The 20633-nt window shown below is 43.2% G+C and overlaps 1 protein-coding gene across 1 annotated transcript in view; it reads right to left on the bottom strand.

The window, feature by feature from the left end:
* Window positions 1-1539: 1539 nt before the first annotated feature.
* GPR50 (G protein-coupled receptor 50) overlaps window positions 1540-20633 on the bottom strand; it is a 44295-nt gene continuing 25201 nt past the window's right edge. Inside the window, exon 2 of the mRNA XM_075573309.1 lies at window positions 1540-2664. Coding sequence (XP_075429424.1) covers window positions 1799-2664 — 866 coding nt within the window. The 3' untranslated portion in view covers window positions 1540-1798. The remainder of the gene's footprint in view (window positions 2665-20633) is intronic.

Here is a 20633-nt window from a genome sequence, read left to right as displayed (position 1 = left end):
GAAAGGTAACCTTGCTAACGCCCTCCCAGGGGAAACAAAATGGCGGTTTAAATCTTCCGCATTACAATGTCAATAGGAATCTGCATCATCATCCTACTGGCCCATGTGATGCTGAGGATTTAAATATTGGGAAATGCTGGCCTTACCTTTCCCGTTATATATCCCGGGAACCTGGTGTTCCCGGTGCCGAAATGAATGCCGTTCAACTCCGCGGACCACTGACTTTCCACCTCCCCCCCTTTACCCCCCCACAAAAGATGGGGAAGCAGGTGATCAACCTTTAAACTCCATATTTCTTGTATTTCCGTGCATTGTATTATTTTCATCCAGTGACAAGTAAAATGTCCCAGACCAGCAGCACCAATTATCCTATATAGATTCTGGATCTTGACCTCCTTGTACTGCAATATTTTGTGTCCTCCATCCTTTATCCGATGGAATATTTGTGTGCAATATTGCATATACTAGGGGCTCAGACCCAGATCCACAGAGGTATGTAACGGTGTGTGTTTGGGGAGGCGCAGAAGTCGCTTGGGACTTTATAAAAGTAGGTCTCGCTCTGGGTTATTGTTGTTACAATGCACAAAAACAACATACAAATGTGGCCACGCATTTTCTAAATGATCAAGGTATTATCATGAAAAAGCCTAGTAGATAAATGTGGCTGGTATATCATAATAATGTGCATTAATAAACATGTAGGCAGCAGCATTAATCAAAGTGATCATTTAGTGGAGGAGTTTCTTGACATACACAATTTTTTTCCATAATTATTCTCTCCATTTTGACATCATTCAGCGGATCCGTAGTGATTTTGTCATTTCCTGCCTAAGGCGTATGTACCAAGTATAAAATAACCATTACATTTGATGCTTTTGCAGAAATATCAAGTAATTACATACAGTAGTTATGCAGTTATAGGGTGTTAAAAAAATTCTGCCTACTAGTTACTAAGAGTAAGGAGTAAGAGCAACATTGGGGAAATACTGTATTAACTGGAGGTATGGAGGAAACTGGTTACTTTCATTAATATCGTGTGCCAAGTGTCTTCTGAATAATGGGTTTGAAAGATTCCATATGGTTGAATATGTTTATGTGCAGAAAATTGCTGTAATAAAGTAAAAAGCAAGTAAGCTACACTATAGGATGGATATTGGTGACTATGTATCTTGTAATAATGTCTGGATGTTCACACATACATTGAAAATATTAAATTGGGACATTCTTATGGTGAACTCAAATGTAACATCACTTTGTCACTAGCAGGGCCAGGAGTCTGCTTCTGATTTCATTTTAGTTCCCATTGGGCGTCAACAAGTTGAAATCATTACATTTGCTATCGTCAAAGTAACTTTTTGTTCACAAATCAGCATTTATTTCATCTAAACTGTCTCATTCCCAGGGTTTTTTTGAAAAACATTGTTTCAGCACTGTAACTGTTAATGTTTGAGGTCTTGAAGTTATGTTACCTTCAGTCAGTCATTAGAGTTACTATTATTATGATTATTATTATTATTATTATTATTAATAATAGGCAACTTTAAAAACCTTTGATACAAAAATACAGGGTTATTTTGTTATGGGTCATAGACTCCTAGTTGAACGTAAACATCGATAGAATGTCGCCATGGCGTAAAAGTTTATATTTCTGGGGTTTTCCATGTAGACAGAGGGCGTGAAAACAATCAGGCACGTGGTGAAACATGCCATAGCAAAGAAGGTGGATTCATGGTTCCAGTTTGGAAAGATTTGTTAATAGGCTTCAAATAATGTATGCACACATGTCTGCTTATCAGATTTACATGCACATGTCAGCTTGATTGTTATTGGTTGGAGCCGGAGACGGCTTGCTTTTCAGTCCCTCTGTGCCACCTTTCGATGAGTCACTAAAGAGAAGTCTTGGAATCCACACGGACAGCAGTATTCTTTTGTACTCCTTGCGAAAGTTTTGATTCAGTAGACCATAGATGACGGCATTGAGGCAGCTGTTAAAGTAGGCCATGAAGTAGCTCAACACGAATAGCCATTCTGGAATTTTGGGCGCCACGTAAAAAGGGTTGATGGCTACCGCAAGGCCAATGAAGTTTAACGGCCCCCAGCATACAGCAAAAAGTACAAACACGACAAACATGGTCAAGAAGTTGCGCAGATCTGTTGGTGTCAACTTTTGCCTGGAGTCTTGTCTCACTCTGTGTTTGACTTGGATAACCAAAACCCATATCCTTAGGTAGCAGAATGTCACGACAGCCAAAGGGACTAAGAAATGCACAACAACCACCGTTATCGTGTACGATGAACTTACTGTTTGGGCAAAAGTGCATGAGTAAATCCGAGGATCATATTGTAGGGATCCAACAAAGAAGTTTGGCACAATTGCAATAACTGTAAGTATCCATGTCAGACAGAGATAACAGCAGGTTCTTCTCAGATTGTAAATCTTGTCATAGCTCAGGCTATGGCAAATGTAGCAATATCTGTTGATGGCTATAGCTGTAATATTGAAAATAGATCCGATAACGCTAAGGCCCATAAGAAAGCCACTGATCTGACAGTGGATATTTCCTAGCGTCCATCCGTTGTGAAAAATAGATATAAGGATGAGTGGATATGGATACACTGCTACTAATAGGTCTGCAACACACAAACTGACGACAAAGAGGTTGCCTAGAAAGAAAGAACAGTTCCATTAATGGCATTGCCAATTAACACATCTTTAAACAATTTAAAAGAACAAGCCTGTGTTCAGATGCCCTACGTAAATGAATATGCTGCATTATACCGCTGAAAGATTCTTATAATTAAAGTAGCCGAGTACCTTTTGTGGTCCTGGACACGTGTGGTTATATTGGACAATCGTTGTCAAATAAATTCTAGTCAATCATTTTTTCATGGGTCTTTCAAATTAAAAAAAGAGCATTTTAAAATAAAAAAGGCATCGATGTGTTTCGTGGTCTTGAAATACATGTGACAACTTGAGATGTATAGAGACTTGCATGACACATCTAGCCCAATTACCGCTGGGGATGCCTGCTGTTCCCCATCTTTCTGACACTGAAGATGTTAAAGACATTGGTGATTTTAAATATCTGATATCTACAGAAACCTTTAAAAAAAGCACAGGAGTGGGTTATACGTAGAAAAGTCTGTAGGTGGAAGTCATGAAAAACTAAAGTGATAGAATATTCTACCTGAATATTCTTATTTATTTGGAGTAAATCATTCAACTGTGTTGGTGCCGATCGGGGCACTGTCGCAGTTCAATTAATAACTCCCCATTCCGTGATAATGTGATGAACTTCACCACCAAAAAATGTGTTACATTAACCCTTCAGCAGCAGAGATGTGCAAACGTTTTGCACACGTTAGCAAACATTGCAACCATTTTTTGTTTGGCAAAGAGATGTCCGCTTCGACCCATACGGTCGCAAGTCTGCTTAACGCTGAAGGGCTATGGGCATTTATTGAATTCCTATTACTTTCACTTACGTCATTCAATCAAGCTGTATAACAAATAAAATGGCTGCCATTTCGCCACTTCCGAAAAGCGCAATTTTGAACGATTTGGTGCCATTTCGCTAGAACTTTTGGTGTCAAAAGTTTGATTAGAAGGTTTGCATTTTCTTTTTTTTTTTTTTTTACTTTTGGAACGTTTGATTGAAACCACTGACAGATTTGGCCATCAAAATCCGGCAAACTGATTTGGACTGGTTTGGCAATCTCTACTTACAAGTCTCTTATTGAAGTGTACAATTTCATGTATAATCATACTTGCATAATTCCATCTATGCAGAACCATTCCCCCACCAACAAAACCGACAGGAGAAATCCAGCGGCAGGAGTGGAAATTAACTGCAGCTGATGATACCGGTTATCTCATTCATTAACCTTTGGCATTTGCTTGTGCAGTTCTAGGACAAGCCTATCTTGCTTGTTACAGGAGGGAGAGAGAAGGGGGTACAAGCGTAGAGCCAACTCCATTAATTTGGCGCCATTTTCAAAGGGGCCCACCAAAAAACACGATGCCCTAGATCAAGGGTGCGCAAACTAGGGGGCGCAAGATTGTTCAGGGGGGGTGTGGCCGTTGCAGAGGCCCAGCGCTCTTCCCTCAAGGCATTTAAATGAATGCCGGGGGATCGCGTGAGGCCTCTGCAACTTTACCTTGTCTTCGACGACGCGTCGCCATGGTAATGCGGCGTCAAATGACGCCGTAGGTCACGTGACCCCACGTCGTCATTTGATGCCATGAGTCGGGGACAAGGTAAGGGAGGAGGGGCACGAGCACGGAGGGAAGCAGGCGGGGGGGCTCAGAAGGGAAAGATTACGTACCCCTGCACTAGATGAACAGTATCATTATAAAGGGAAGGTGAAAACATGCTTGAGTTAAGCAGCACACTGCTTTGTTGTTACATTTGATGCTTCCATCATCTCCTCTCATATTAACTATTACACAAAATATTGCCACTCCGGTCTTTTATCTTACAGCGAACTCTAACACACCCTCATTTCAACTGCTGCAACTTTCTGATGTCCGGCCGTCTTGCCTCACAGCCCCGTACTTAACAAAACAGTTTCTCGGACGTCAGTCACTGCCTCTCATTTAAATTCCATTGACTGGCTGCCTTCAAAAAACTACACCTCTCCTAAGCTCCTCATCCACTGCCCCTTCTTACATCTCTGCTCCCCTAAAACAGGCAGAGAGACCCAATGCTACATCCAACAGGACAAATCATATAGTTAAATACGGTACCTGTCTTTCTCTCATAAGTACTGCTGCGGCACAGTTTATTCGAGCATTTGCCCGTTCTGTGCCGCAGCAGTAGCCTGGCGCGTGCCCGAGTGTGACGGGCGCGCGCCGAAGCAGCGGAAGAGCGCCCTCCGATCGGGGCGCTCTCCCTACCGCTGCCGGGTCCGCCGGGTCCCCCGGAACCCCCTGCCGCTGTCCCGCGATCGCGGGACACCAGGGCTCCCTCGGGGAGCCCCTGGACACGCGTGCAGGGGGCGCACACTCCCGATGACGCGTGACCGCGCGTCTATGACGCGCGGCACGCCGAGGGGCGGCCACTAGCAAGCCGGGAGATTTCCCGGCTTGCGGTACCGACCACACTTCAATAAAGTGTGTCGGTAGTGTACGGGTCACTTCGTTCAATTCTTTGGCCAAAGCATTTGTAAGCTTGCAGACCACATCACGGGGGGCACACACATGGTCTGCACGCTTACAAATGCTTTTGCCAAATAATGTTATGATAGGAAAACAGATAAGTATATATTATATGATTTGTCATGTTGGAAATAACATTGGGATTATCTGTGTTTTGTTTATACATTGTCACAAACCCAGTAGGCGCTTCTTTTTGACACACACACATATATATATATATATGTATATATATATATATATACAGTATATATGGTAAGGTGGGTCTGGGTTTTCAGCTTTCAGGGGTGTTGTGTATCTCTGCTCTCATGTCCCACTATGTACCTGCTAAGCGCTCTTCTCAATGCCGATATACCTCTGGTCCATGCATTGCTACTGCTCCCATTCATAACAATGCCCACCTCTGATAAACCCCTGAACCTGATCTGATAACATTGCTCCCAACACAGCTGCACTACAGCACATCTCACTTTCTGGCTCAGTGATATAGTAATTTACTTTGACCTCGGCAGTTAGTGATATGAGAAAATAAATCGCTTTCCTGTGGTTACCTCCTGGCATAAATCAACATATTAACAGAAATTGTGTTTTCAAAAGAAACCCATATTTCCTTTTGGCTAAGAGCAAGACCATGCAGAAGCATGGAACGGACAGAACAGAATCCAAACCAAGACTATACACGCTAACATCTCCCTATAAATAAGAAGCAATAAACGGCAAAATATAAATAGGACACATTATCCAAGTGGCATTTCCCTATAGAAATCTGAAGGGATACCTGTCAAGAGAGAAAATACACAGCCCATTAAAATATCCTATGTAAATATATTTAAATTGGACAAAAATACGGCAATAATCTTGCAACAGAAAAAAAATCATAAACCATGCACAAGACATAGAAAGTCAGCAGTGCATAGAAAAGATAGAAAAAAAACATGATTGGTCGACACACGTCCCTTCAAATCTGTATAAGTAACAGACGCATGCAATTTATCGAATGTTATTTGTTTTCCTGGTTATTTAGTGATTATGTTCAGTAATGAATAGGATTCTAAAAAAAAAAATGTAAAACTCTACAGATATGCATATTAAACCACAAAGCTCATAACATCCAAGGAAATATCATAACTGTTGTTTGTAATAATAATAATAGCATGTTCTTGTATAGCGCTGCTAATTGTACGCAGCGCTTTACAGAGACATTTTTGCAGGCACAGGTCCCTGCCCCGTAGAGCTTACAATCTATGTTTTTGGGGCCTGAGGCACAGGGAGATAAAGTGACTTGCCCAAGGTCACAAGGAGCCGATACCGGGAATTGAACCAGGCTCCCCTGCTTCACACTCAGTGTCAGTCAGTGTCATTACTCACTGAGCCGCCCCTTCTCCCTTGTAAACAGTAATACGGAACAAAAAAAGGGGGGGGGGGAACCGGGCGCTTCTATATAATAATGTGAAAATGTGCACACACTTAATAATTATAAACACCTATCAATGGTGAAATAATGTGAACAAATGTGCATACAACTAACAATAATAATATAAACACCTATTAATAGTGAAATAATAAACAGTAGCCATTAAGTATCTCTAATGATTATTGCAGTTTAACGTACACAGCCTTTTACCATTAATAGCTAGACCTCTTTACACTCTCATCTCCACGAGAGACAGTTTTTTCCAAAACAACCACATTTATTACAATGTCCTTTTGTCTTTCTTAATATGATACATAAGAATATTTACAACTAATAATGGGGTTTTTTGTTTGCCTTCCTCTGGATCAATAAGTAAGTATAGATATAGGATAAAGTATCTGTTGTCTAAATTTCAACCTCATCTACTATGTAACTATGTAACTATGTAAACTACGCCGTGATGAGCAATGTTAAAAATAACCATGCTTGTTTTGGTTTGTTCATAAAATCCACTTACAAGTTAAAAGCCCTACGTCAAGGAGTGGCCAACTCAAGTCTTCAAGGGCCAGCAACAGCTCAGGTTTTCCGTATATCCCTGCTTCAGCACAGGTGGCTCAATCAGTCTTCAACTTGTTGGTGGCCCTTGAGGACTGGAGTTGTCCAGCACTGCCCTAAATCACGGGGTCTGAAAAAAAAATAAAGAAAACAGACAAACATGAGTGATTTGTGCACGTAATCCCTTATCAATGTTTGCCAGGGTATTTTTACACAATACTAAAGCATGTATTTATTTTGCCTTCTCGATAGATAAATAAGGCCGTTTCTAAAACATACACTGCTACAGTATATGTTAACATTGTGTCTGTCTAGATTTGTGCTTTAAATAGCCACCCTGGTCTTGTTTTTATTCCTGAATCAATGCAGAGGGTTGCATTGTCATCCTGAATTAATCCAATCATCTTCAATAGCTGGATCTGTCACTGCATACAGTTGCTTTATTTTTCATACTGACAAACGGTACACAGCTCTATACTGGGGGCAGCGAACAAATTAACAATGCTTCCTTATTACAAAAGGTGCCAGGCCGCCTGATTGGACTTTAAATGTATGATTGTAGTGCAATAACTAGATCATCTTTTCTATGCAACAACCTTGTTCATATGTTCTGCGCTTGGTTTTGCATTATGAAGCAAGACATATGACAGTCATGCAGAAGTCAGCTTCCAAGGACACAAATATACAGGATTTTGGGGCATTAAAAATAGGAAGACAGACCACACTTATTCAAAAACAGTGTTATAGCAACTATTTTATTTCAGTAATGATGACGAACTGTTAATGCCCTTTGTTGTATGGACAAGTGACACTGTTAAAACAGCACATGTATTCCAAGACTATATATTTGTTATGTCTCTCTAAAACAATAAAAAAAAATTGAAACAAAAAAAAAATGCAATGTTTAAAGATGGCAACTCTACAGTGGGGGAGGGGGCGATCTGCTCACTCAAATCACACCTTGCTTGTGTGTTGTTAACAAACATTGATATCAATTCACTGGCATGGGAATTCACGATCACTGACCATTTATTATACTTTGTGGAACGTCAAACCCACCCACTAGAGTGTTAATGAGCCAAGAGGACAAAGAACTTTGTATTCGCAGCTGCATTCATTCTGAACCCCTTCAGGGTACATCTGCGTTGCCCCAATGGCGGACAGCCTTCGGCGCATCTGTCCATGAAATGTCTTTGAATTGAATGTATAACCCTGTTTTTTTTTTAATGTAACCGTGTATTGTTATAACTCTGTGCCCAGGACATTCTTGAAAACAAGAGGTAACTCTCAATGTATTACTTCCTGGTAACACATTTTTATAAATACAAAAATACACAATAAAAATTATGAATGAGTTTGGAGATTAGTAATGATTTAAATGAGCGAAATTGACTCCAGTTAAGTGAGACTCACTAAACCTGAGGGGTTTTGACAGCTGCAGGCAAGAACCTGAACAGTGAAATAATCTTCAGTTGTGACACATGCAAACACGTTTGGGTAAAAACAAGGTTGTAAGACCCAGATTAATGCTTCGCTACTCACTGGTGTATTCCTCTAAAACAGGAGTGGTCAACTCCAGTCCGGAAGGACCACCAATAGGTGAGGTTTTAAGGATATCCCTGCATCGGCACAGGTTGCTCAGTAAGTGATTGCTCACTGATTGAACCACTTGTGCTGAAGCAGGGATATCCTTAAAACCTCGCCTGTTGGTGGCCCTAGAGGACTCGAGTTGGTCACCTCTGGTCTAGAATGTAATGATAATGAATGGAGTGATAAGCGCATGCACTCAACCAAACTGTACATTCAACACATGTGCAGGTAACCGCAAGTGCCGAGAGTTCCTAATCCAATGGAGGCGCAGGAATTAGCATACAGAACAACAGAACCCTTCCCAATGCACCTTTCACCAGGGGTCCCTTTACAAATGAGACAGTGATCAGTTTAAATGTTATGAGATGTATTTCATATTCATGCTGGTTATTTCCTGGGGGGTTTTATTTTTGCTTGTGCCGCAGAGATGAATGAAAACGCAGATGATAATCAGGCCCCGCTCACCAGATGATCAGGACAAGTCACACTGCAGCAGGGATCTCTGTGTGGCTTTGTTATCTTACATTCCCGGCAGTTAACCACTTAACTGGCAGGAGGGAGCAGTTATAATAAATGGTATAGAAAATGTATCATGATTTTCTGTATCTGGGAAAGGAAATGACAGCCCACATATATCGTCCCCATGAGCAGATATTTCCCCCTCGCAACAGCAGAGAGAAGGAAGGTGAAGTCCACTAGAAACTATAGAGCAGGGGTGGCCTCAAGGGCAACCAACAGGTCAAGTTTTAAGGATGTCCCTGCTTCAGCACCGGTGGCTTAGGCATTGACTGAACCACTGTTTGAGCCATCGGTGCTGAAGCAGGGATATCCTCCAAACCTGACAAGTTGGTGGTTGGAGAGAAAAATGATTGTGACGGCGCTTACTTAGTGCATAGTGTCCAAAACAGTGATAGAAAACTTATATAAAACTATAATAAAGTGACTTGAAATATATTTCCATGAACTGTGATCAATTAGTGAATATATATAGTGACTTTTAGGTCTACAATAAATCCTTTACATCACCCAGTGCACGGTGCTAATTGAAAAGCTGCTCAGAACCCTTTGAAAGACTGTTCTCTAGTCTGTTGGATCCCAATGTTCTTCGAAAGTTCAGGGGAGCGCCAGTGTTCACATCAACGCCATGCTGTTCAATGTGGTTGAAATTGTACTACACGGTGTCGTTTCTATTGTTTCTTTCATGACGTTGATGTGAACACTGGCGCTCCCCTGAACTTTCGAAGAACAAGTTGGTGGTTGGCCACTCCTGCTGTATAGAGTATTGGTGGGCAATAGGTGGCACGGAGACCACATGCAGCCTTCAGGGTTTTTAACTGTGACCCATCACCACTCGTCTCCCCTGCAGCCCGCTCTCAAGCAAGAACCGTTCTCAAGACATCCAGAACCAACAATAAAAATGCCCCCTGTGAATGCCCCCACAAGCCAGAGAAAAGAAAGCCAGATGCAGTTAAAAACAGGATAGCCACCACTCCGGGTTTGACCCGGAGACTACGGGTTTCACTAACCAATCTCCGGGCTATGGGTTTACATTTCAAATCACCAGGAGAGGTGCGCAAACTGGGGATGGTGGCGGTGGGAGAAGAGGAAGGAGGACCGCCAGAAGGGCGCAAGGCGGCAGTCAGAAGTTGGATGGCGGGATCAAAGCAGGGCGGCAGAGGAGGACGTCCGAGGAGGATTGCGCCCCGTGGTTTGACATGGAAGTTTTCACTGACTTCTCGGGTGGCATCTCCCCCTGCATGGTCCCGTCAAAATGGCTTGGCGTCGTGTTGCCATGACAATGTGATGTCACTGGGGCTATGCAGCGCCGCACTGCCATGACAATGTGACGCCTTATGGCGCCGTGACGTCACATTGTCATGGCAACGTGATGCCACTTGCCATCGCGGAGCCATTTTGACGGGACCATGCAGGGGGAGATGCCGCCACAGAATAAGGTAACAGAGTTAAATATATCAATAAAACAAACGTTTAAATAAAAGTCTCCGGGTTATCATTCAGAAGAAGGTAGCAACCCCGAGTAAAAAGGACGAGGACAAGAGCTCCTGTGTTGCTAAGCAGCACCTCCACCACCAGCAATAAATCAATATTGGGGAGAAATAAAGGCAAAGAGCACCCAGCTGTAATAACACAGGCAATGCTTAATTAGAAACCAACATCATACAGAATCAGGTCATCAGTAGTGCTCGTATGATCCAAGGTACAGTTGAATAAAGCCAAGTATAATGGTATATGACTGATTACCCCCTTATAAAGGGAAATCTGAAGTGCAACATTATACCGAGCTGGTATAAAAGTTATTACAAACCCCATTCCATTGAAGATGGACGCATCAAATGACGCTGCATGGTCATGGGACATCACGTGACCCGCGGGCGTCATTTGACGTGTGTGACGTCACATGATCTCGCTGTGTCATTTGATGCTGCATTGCCATGGCGACGTGTCAAAAAGCGCCTGAACCTCGGTAAGTATAGTGTTGCAGAGGCCTCACGCAATCCCCCGGCATTTCATTTAAATACCTTGGGGAGGAGCGCGGGACCTCTCCAACCGCCCGTGCCCCCCCCCAAAAAAAAATCTCCCACCCCCCAGTTTGCTCACCGCTGAGTTAGAGGAACCTGAAAATGGCAACTCCCAAAGCGATCTACTGTAGCCGGCGGAAAAAACTAAACTCACACTTTTCAGCTAAACATGTTTCCAATATCCTTAAAATATCTCTATATACAGTAAAAGAGCACGCATCTGTCCTGCTGGGGAAGATATTTTAATGGACAGAGCTGATCACTTCCTGGGCATATTGAATAGGGACCAGTTGTATCTTTGAAGAGGAAAATAGCACCAACGTATTAAAAAAGAGCCTTCAAGTGAATGTGATCAACAGTTAGTACAGTGTTTTTCAACAGGGGTTCCTAGGAACTCTTGGGTTCCCCGAACATCTCTAAAAGGTTCCCTGTAATTTTCAGTAAATTTGATAATTGTACCAAATACAGATGAATTTACAATGCATCTGATCTCAGACGCGCTATTAGAGAGGGTTGGGGTTCCTTACAATGCATCTGATATCAGACGCGCTATTAGAGAGGGTTGGGGTTCCTTACAATGCATCTGATCTCAGACAAGCTATTAGAGAGGGTTGGGGTTCCTTACAATGCTTCTGATCTCAGACGCTATTAGAGAGGGTTGGGGTTCCTTACAATGCATCTGATATCAGACGCGCTATTAGAGAGGGTTGGGGTTCCTTACAATGCATCTGATCTCAGACAAGCTATTAGAGAGGGTTGGGGTTCCTTACAATGCTTCTGATCTCAGACGCTATTAGAGAGGGTTGGGGTTCCTTACAATGCATCTGATCTCAGACGCGCTATTAGAGAGGGTTGGGGTTCCTTACAATGCATTTGATCTCAGACGCGCTATTAGAGAGGGTTGGGGTTCCTTACAATGCATCTGATATCAGACGCGCTATTAGAGAGGGTTGGGGTTCCTCAGAATTCTCCAATATAATTATAGGGTTCCTTAACTAAAAAAAAGTTTAAAAAAACACATTATGACAATATCACCTGAACATACCGCTTTACAGCACAAACAGGAAGGGGGCGCCACTGACATGTAGGCAGCACCGTAATCCATATGCTATGAGCGCCTGCTGCATTGGAGTGTAACGCTATGTATAATAAGCAAAGAACAGTGTTACAAAACGGAAATTACAATTATTTGTTATCGTAACCTTCATTATTTTATTATTATTATTCATTAAAAATGTGTTTCCTTTTTTAAATGAAAACAGGGTCTTAATTAAACCTCCAACAATGACGTGGTCAACCCAGGGGTGGTCAACCCCAGTCCTCAAGGGCCACCAACAGGTCAGGTTTATAGGATATCCCTGCTTCAGCACAGGTGGCTCATTCAGTGGCTTAGCAGAAGACTGGAGTTAGCCGCTCCTGGGTTAAAGGACGGGAAGGGTCATCCCGAAAAGTCCATGTATGGAGACCATAAATATATGAAGAAGCAATCTTTAATTTCAGCTCAATTTAGTCTAAAAGTATCCATTTCCCCCCCTCATGTAAGCCGTTCTTTATTCTGATACTAAACTTCATTTTAAAGCTGCAGACCAAGCAATATCCTACATGTGTTTTTTTTAAATAAATTAGTTCTGTACTATAAGAATTACATTCTTAATGTATTATAATGTTACAGAATTTACAAAGTCACATCCCCTTCCTCTTCTGAAACAGGCTCTGGCACACCCCTTTTTGAGTCCTGCCATGTCTCTAGCAGCGCACCAATTGTATCTAGTGTCTGCCTGGTCACATGATCTTCCCCACAGAACTTTGCATCTTTGGTCCTCTTCTGCTGCACTGGCAGCCATTTAGTGAACCCCCGCGCCGAATCTTCGCCGATCGATCAGAGGAGAACAGATCGATCGGCAACTTAGCTAATTACGTATTGTGCAGATTGTATTGATGCACATATTAAAAGGGGGGGGGGGAATTAAACGGCAGCTTGGACTGCTGCTTTAAAATCTTCATCTAGCCCCAGCTAGTGAGGGATGGCACTGTCAGTAATGGGGTTAATTATCTGTTTAATGTACAATATGTAACAGTATTTGTGCTCTCATTAAAGCTGATCACCATTGTACATTTTCTCACCTCTTCTTTTATAGCAGCAGGCTTTAGAAGAATCGTTGTGTCTGACCCACTTCTCTGCTCTTCCTATTGCCAATGGTTTCCTTTCTCAAGCACGTACGACTAACGCAGCCAGATGGTTCCTTTTCAAGGCTTTCAAATATTCTACAGTAGCATGCACTGTATTCCCCCCTCATTTCTCACTCAAGCTGTTCTTCCTTCAGTCCGTCCGACTTTGCCTCAACACAGGACTAAGTGAATGTAACCACTCCTTTGTTTAACTAATGTACAGCGGGCGCTATATAAATGTTGTTATAAATAATAAATGCATGTTCTATTCTACTTCAGATAAGAAAGTCATTTAATTCATTGGCCCATCCCTTTTTCTAACCTATATTTCACCTCTCCTTGGCTTAGTTGCCTAAGGCAGGGGGGACGCAAACTTTGTTTCCTGCGCCCCCCTGCCGGCGGTCACCTCACCCCCACTTACCTCGGCGATATTCCTGGTGGCGGCCAAAAGCTCGATCTGTACGACGTTAAGGGAGATCGCATAGAAAGTGTTAATCAGATGGCACCTCACCCCGCTGAAATTGTCCAAATCTATTCCAGGTTACTCCTCATTGTATCCAAAACAATGTGCAGGGGAAGCTGATCTGTTACATATGCTGTGGTCCTGCCCTGGGGTGCTGTTCCTTTGGGAACTAATTAGAGATCGGCTACATAGGATTTTGGGGGATTTTAGGGGAGCAAGGATGCTGGTGACAAGAGGCCATTGCGCCAAGCTTGGCGTCAGTGCGATTGTGCGGTTATCGGATGCTTTATCACGACGGTGACCAGACTTCTTCTATGTACCCTCCAGCAATATTTTACAGCCATGAGTGAATATCAAGGATACTTTGGCTTGGTCTTGTTATTTGGGCTTATTTGGGTTGTTATAAACATTGGTTTTATAATAAACGGAATTATTTTCATTACATTTAACCAACCGTGCGTCTTATTTTTCTTGATTTTTTTTTTCAAAAGAACACGACAAATGATCATCAAATCTTAATATTAATGTAAAAGTTCTTCCGAACGCTGAAACACTCCTTAAGGATAATAGCCATGATTGCAAATTAAGCTGTATTAAAACAGCCAATCAGGATAGAGAAAGCTGCCCAGCCCCCAAGCAGCAGACCTGCTCGGGGAAATCCCCCTCCCCCACCACCCCACCCCCCTCTCCCCCCCACCAAGCCGGTCAGGTCACTATGTCCAGAGAGGTGTACCAGACACATACATGTCCAGTATTACATCTATTTATTTGTTTTGTACAGAGGGTCCAAATACAGGACAGTCCGGTTCAATACTGGACATCTGGCAACCCTACCGTCTGTCACTAAAGGGAATAAAAACCAGTGACTGTATTTATTTGCTGTCAAAAGGCCCTGCAATGGGAACTGAAACCAGCAGACCTCAAGAAGAACCTACAGAGCGCAAACAAGTCCCAACCATATGACTTTGGATTGGTCAATGCACAAAAGTTCTCTGTGCTGTCTTTGCTCATGTTTCCGTGCTGATCCGACAGAAAATATTCTGACATTAGCTACAAAAACTGACAGACTGAACTGACAAAAAAGTGTCAAGTGGCTGGAAATTGAGGTTCTAAAAATAAAATAAAGATAAGTCAATTAACCTACAACTATGCTGGAAAGACTGAGTGTCTTGAATATGTTGAAATAAAAGTGTAATTCTTAACCCCATGCTGCCTTCCCGGCAGTGAAGATAGATTCCTATTTCTCAGTGTTAGGACACTAGTCCTGACGAAGGAGCTGTCTCCCGAAATATTGTTCTATTAATGTTGTCCTGCAAATCAAAAGAGGAGAGAGAAAATGGTGAGCGACTAAACTGTGTACGCAGCGGAGGTACCCCAAAAACGTTATTTCTGACCCCAAAAACCATGACTATTTCCCAACCGAACCCTAATAAAAGCATTGCATTGGCCAATTTATATTCACAACATGAAGGGGCAGTAAAGCAACAGATTATATTTTGATAATTGTGTTCCAAATGATCTATTTTGCCATGAAGGAAGAAAATATGTTGAATGTTTTCCTAACGTGACATTTTTAGTAACATCATTATTTATACGCTTTCATTTAACAGAAACACTCATGAAAGGGTAGAGCCCCTTCAAATTTCCTTGTGCTGCAGGGATTCACTCCAGGTATATGAAGTCCATTGAAATCAGCAACATGATAACAGACCATAAGGGGTTAACACATATGATGAACAGCAAATGAGTCTACTGACTCTCCCCTAGTATGGGAGCAGCCTGGCAACATACAGAGGGTTGACCCAGTAGTTAAGTAACCTGCTAGGGACCCCTCAAATGTATAAATAGTGCACTAAAAGTGGCTGTTCCCCTGGGGTGCTTAAGAATAAGAAATAAACTTACTCAGTTCTTTCATTGGTCTGTTCCAGTTGGCGTGCTCCAGGCTTGTGAGCAATAAAGAACCAGGATATCCTCTCCATAGGAAAGTAATCAGCGGGCACTGCTTGGACAAAAAATGGCAAGAAGGCTGGACTGTGCAAAAAATATATTTTTTGCACAGTCCAGCCTTCTTGCCATTTTTTGTCCAAGCAGTGCCCGCTGATTACTTTCCTATGGAGAGGATATCCTGCTACGCTTTCATTTAGTCGGTCACACAGCCAGCTATTTCTCGCTGCGTTACCACTATGTTGGCGATATTTTGTGGATGTAAACCGTTCACAATCTCATAATAACGAAATAAATTCTTGGTAGGAAATATAAATACTTAGAATGTTCGAGGGCAGAGAAAGTGCTTCCTCACTCTCCCCAATACAAGGCGGGAGGCAAATAGATATTTTACTGCCCCGTCGATCTCTTGGTTAGATTTACTAAATGATGGTTAGTCTGGGTCACTCTTTTAATCTCAGACATTCTGAAAAACTGACACATTATATAGGTTCTTTAACTAGGGCTGCCAGATGTCCCGTATATATATACGGGATTGTTTCTTTTTACAGTGAATTGTCCCATTGTCCCTGAAAAGGCTGTCGGGACGCATAATTGTCCCCCATTTGCCGGGATATGGCAGCAGGCCACAGGAACCAGGAAGCAGGCCTCTGCAAGGAGGATATGCAGCAGGCCACTGGAACAAGGATTGGCTAAGGCAGGAGTGTTTGTGGCAAACACAGGACATCCAAGTGAATCTTGGTTTATGCTCAGCCATGAGGGAAAGGGAGAGCCCAGCATAAGAAGGGCAGGGAGCCAATCAAAGTACAGGGGTGTGAGGGCATTCCTCCAATGACGGAGCACAGAGACCGAGTTGCAGTGATTGCAAGCACAGGTGATACTGATTGCAGATACAAGGGGGAGTTGTCTAGAAACTGCATACTTCTGTAAGGAATAGGTTTCAGCCAGACCCAGGAGCGGATTCCTTACACTCTGGTACCTCGTGTTCCTCAGGTGAGGATCACTGCACACATTATACAGGTTAATACACAATCCCCAATAACACTGTGCGGGTGTGAGTCAGTGTCAGTGGTGTAGTAGCCACTCAATCCTGGGTATGTTGGCCTGTGATGGTGCCAGCACACCGTGGGAGCTCATAGTGTAACGAACCTGTTACAGACTTGTTCTTCAAAAAGGTGCCTCGGTACCACTGTGCTACGTAGCTGTTGAGAGTCCCCTCTGGCTGTGCTTTATCTCTCATCCACGTCTGGAACTGTAGATCTGTGCTTGCCACATGCAATCTCTCTCCAGACCTCGACCAAACCTGATAGTACTCAGTACATCTGATCAAACATGGCCGCCCTCCACTTTTTTTTAATGGCTCCTCTCCCTCATAGTCCCTCCACTTCCACAGCCGTTATTAGCTAATCTCATGTCTATCACAGTCACACGTCTGGAGCACACAAGAGAGGAACCTACCAGGGGGCTATGTAAATGTGTGTGACCTCATCACACAGGGGGTGATTAGATAGATGGATGGATGGATGGATGGATGGATGGATGGATGGATGGGTGGATGGATGGATGGATGGGTGGATGGATGGGTGGATGGGTGGATGGATGGGTGGATGGATGGGTGGATGGATGGGTGGACGGATGGATAGTTATCAAAAGTGAAAACTTTGAGTTCAATGTTCCTCCTATTATGTATTAGGAATGAATGGGCTTTAGTAAGTAATCCCATATGAAACACAAATTTTAATGGAGTTGGAATCTTTACCTCTAGATATCCTACTGGGAGTGAAATAAAGATAAATCGCACCCACTGCATCATTAAAAAGCACTCAGTACCCTAAAATCTCCAAGCAGATTGTGATTAGTGTTCAACAGTTTTGTGATGAAATACTGGCTACTAGCAGGAGAAAGTATAAAGGGCCATTAAGAATAATTAGAATGGGGTTTGTAAAAAGAGTGTAGGGAATCTCAACAAATCCTACGACTCATAGAAAAAAGAAAGAAGAGACATTTCTCCTGCCTCTATTTCAACCATCACAAGATAATGGCTTATATTCTGTAATTATGAAATGTAATAATAATAACTTTATTGCATATAGAGCTTTTCTACCAATGGGACTCAAAGCGCGTCACAATTACAGTATAGCGCGCAGTACGCAGCACATAGTATTGTTACAGACCCTGTCCCTGCCCCATAGAGCGTACAATCTATGTGTTTGGTGCCTGAGGAACAGGGAGATAGTGACTAGCCCAAGGTCACAAGGTGTAACGCCTGCGCTCACCACTAACTTGGGGGGACCCCGATACTGAGGTGGGAAAGTACAAACTGCACCACCCACAGCAGCGGAGATGCGCCAGGAAAGTGGATTGTCAGCGTAGCCGGGTCTGGATAGGAGAGAGTGGGTTGGTCCTGATACTTGCCGAGGTCGTGGGGAGGAACCAGTCAGTGTTCGTTGTGCCATGGTCAGGGATTGGAGCCGGTAGATTAGTAGTGTGTCCGTTAGCCGCGGTCAGGGATGGAGAAGTGCGGGTGGTCAGAGGCAAGCCGGGGTCGTAATCCAGAGAGGGTTCAATAGTCTAGCCGGGTCGGTACATGAGGGGTCAACTGGAAAGCAAGACAAGGCAGGAACAAGCAAGGCAAAGCAAGGAAAGTGAGAACGCAAGGTACAATGATCTATGCTCAGCAACGAGTGACTGAGCAAGCAGGAACTAAATAGGAGGAGTGGAGCAATGAGAGTGAGAGGCCCCCGTGGGGACCGGGATTGGACGCAGGGCTCAGGAGACAGATGGACATCGTTAGTATTGTTGCCTCGCAGCTGGGGAGCGGTGCACGATCGTCGCGTGAGCGCGAAGCTTGAGTGATGCATGACGCGAGCGGGAGGCGGGACCAAGCTCCATAGCGATGTTAGAAGGCCTCCGTGTGCGCTCTGTAAGCGGCGCGGAGGTGTGTGGAGCAGAAGGTAAGGAGGGGGCACGCCGCAAGGGACGTGTCCCCCAATTCCTTACACAAGGAGCTGACAGTGGGAATTGAACCAGGTTCCCCTGCCTCAATGAGCAACTCCTTCTCCATATTAGGTGCTTAAAGGGTATGTCAACAGTGCTTTTAGTGTGTGTTAAAAGTTGAGTTAAAGGCATTATTGTACTCAGTCATCTTTTAAGCATTTTAACACTTTAGAATATTTTTATATAATTCACAAACAGAGAAGTTTGTCTAGCTTATTAAAAAAAAACAAGTCCCTTGCCTACAGAAATCATTATGAGACAGGGACTGTTATAGGTAGCTAATGTACCCACTTAAACAGGCAAACCTTCAAATATTTGCAGTTTTACATACAAATTCATGTCATACAAGATTTCACTTTTTATACATAGACACAGAAACACAGAATTTGACATAAATAAGTCCGACTTCACTCACTGAGTCTGACCATTTTCCTATCAGTTGAAGAATCCCAAACCTTATTAGATCCGTGCCTTTTCTATATATCTAGGATAGCATTATGTGTATCCCAAGCATTTTGGAAGTCATGCATTGATGATTTAAAAAAAATGTAACTGCATTTTCTTATTTTGCCTTTTTTGGAAGAATCACAGTGAAAGGTGAAGTTGCTTTTGCCTTTCCAGCTTTTTTTGTTTAATCCTTAAATCATTAGATAATGGACAACGGACACTTAGGCCAGAACATTGTTTAACCGATACCCATATTTTAGTTTCAGATGTTTAAAAATGTTCCACCAGGGAGCAAAAGCAAACTACGGCCAATTACAGTAACACGTTGGCAACAGACTAAGTTTTAAAAAATAACAAGCTGATATTTTTGACATTTAAGGTTATTATTATGGTTTAAACTCAGGACAAATTCTGCTAAACCAACACTAAGAGCCATGTTCAAAATTCCCATCAACGTCTCCATGTCTCTAGCACAGGGGTGTGCAAACTTTTCCCTGTGCGCACCCCCTGCCTGCTCTCCTCGGTGCCTCGCACCCCCTGCCCCTGCTCGACCCCGGCGTCAAAAGACGTGCGGGTCATGTGACGTCACGTCGCCATGATAACGTGACCCCGCAGCGTCGTCATTTGACGCCGGGTTACCAGGACGACACGCCGCTGGAAGGGAAGTGCAATATAGAGGCCTCGCGTGGCCCCCCGGCATTTAATTTGAATGCCCGGGGGAGAACACAGGACCTCTATAACTGCCGCAAATTTAGCGCCCCCCCCCCCCCCAGTTTGCGCACCACTGCTCTAGCACACCTTCATCAGGACTTCCAATAGTGAAAACAGTGATCCCAACCAACATTACTAGGGCAGTACTCTTCTTGTGTTGTAGTTTCACAAAGCAATGCACAGACCAAAGTTATAGGTTCCTACACAATGGTCACCATAGATATGCACTTCATACAGGGACGAGCTTTGACCTTCTGAGGCCCTAAACCAAAGGTGGACAAGTCCAGTCATCAAGGGCCACCAACAGGTCAGGTTTTAAGGATATCCCTGCTTCAGCAAAGATGACTCAATCAGTGATTCAGTCAACGATTGAGCCACCTGTGCTGAAGCAGGGATATCCTGAAAATCTGACCTGTTGGTGGCCCTTGAGGACTGGCTCCTGCCCTACGCTATGTCATGTTTAAGAGGACCCCAAAGATTAGAAATATATTTATTATTCTGATTTAAGAGACCATTGGAAATATAAACATGAAACTGAAATGAATGAGAGCATTATACCAGCGCTGTTACATACAAAGCGGACAGTGTCTGGCTAAAATGAACCATGTTTGCACATCCCTCATTTTAATATCCAAACATTTTCTTTCG

This window comes from Ascaphus truei, chromosome 16 (genome assembly GCF_040206685.1).
Source record: "Ascaphus truei isolate aAscTru1 chromosome 16, aAscTru1.hap1, whole genome shotgun sequence".
In the NCBI taxonomy this organism is placed as follows: Eukaryota; Metazoa; Chordata; class Amphibia; order Anura; family Ascaphidae; genus Ascaphus; species Ascaphus truei.
This window is presented reverse-complemented; position numbering and strand designations above follow the sequence as displayed.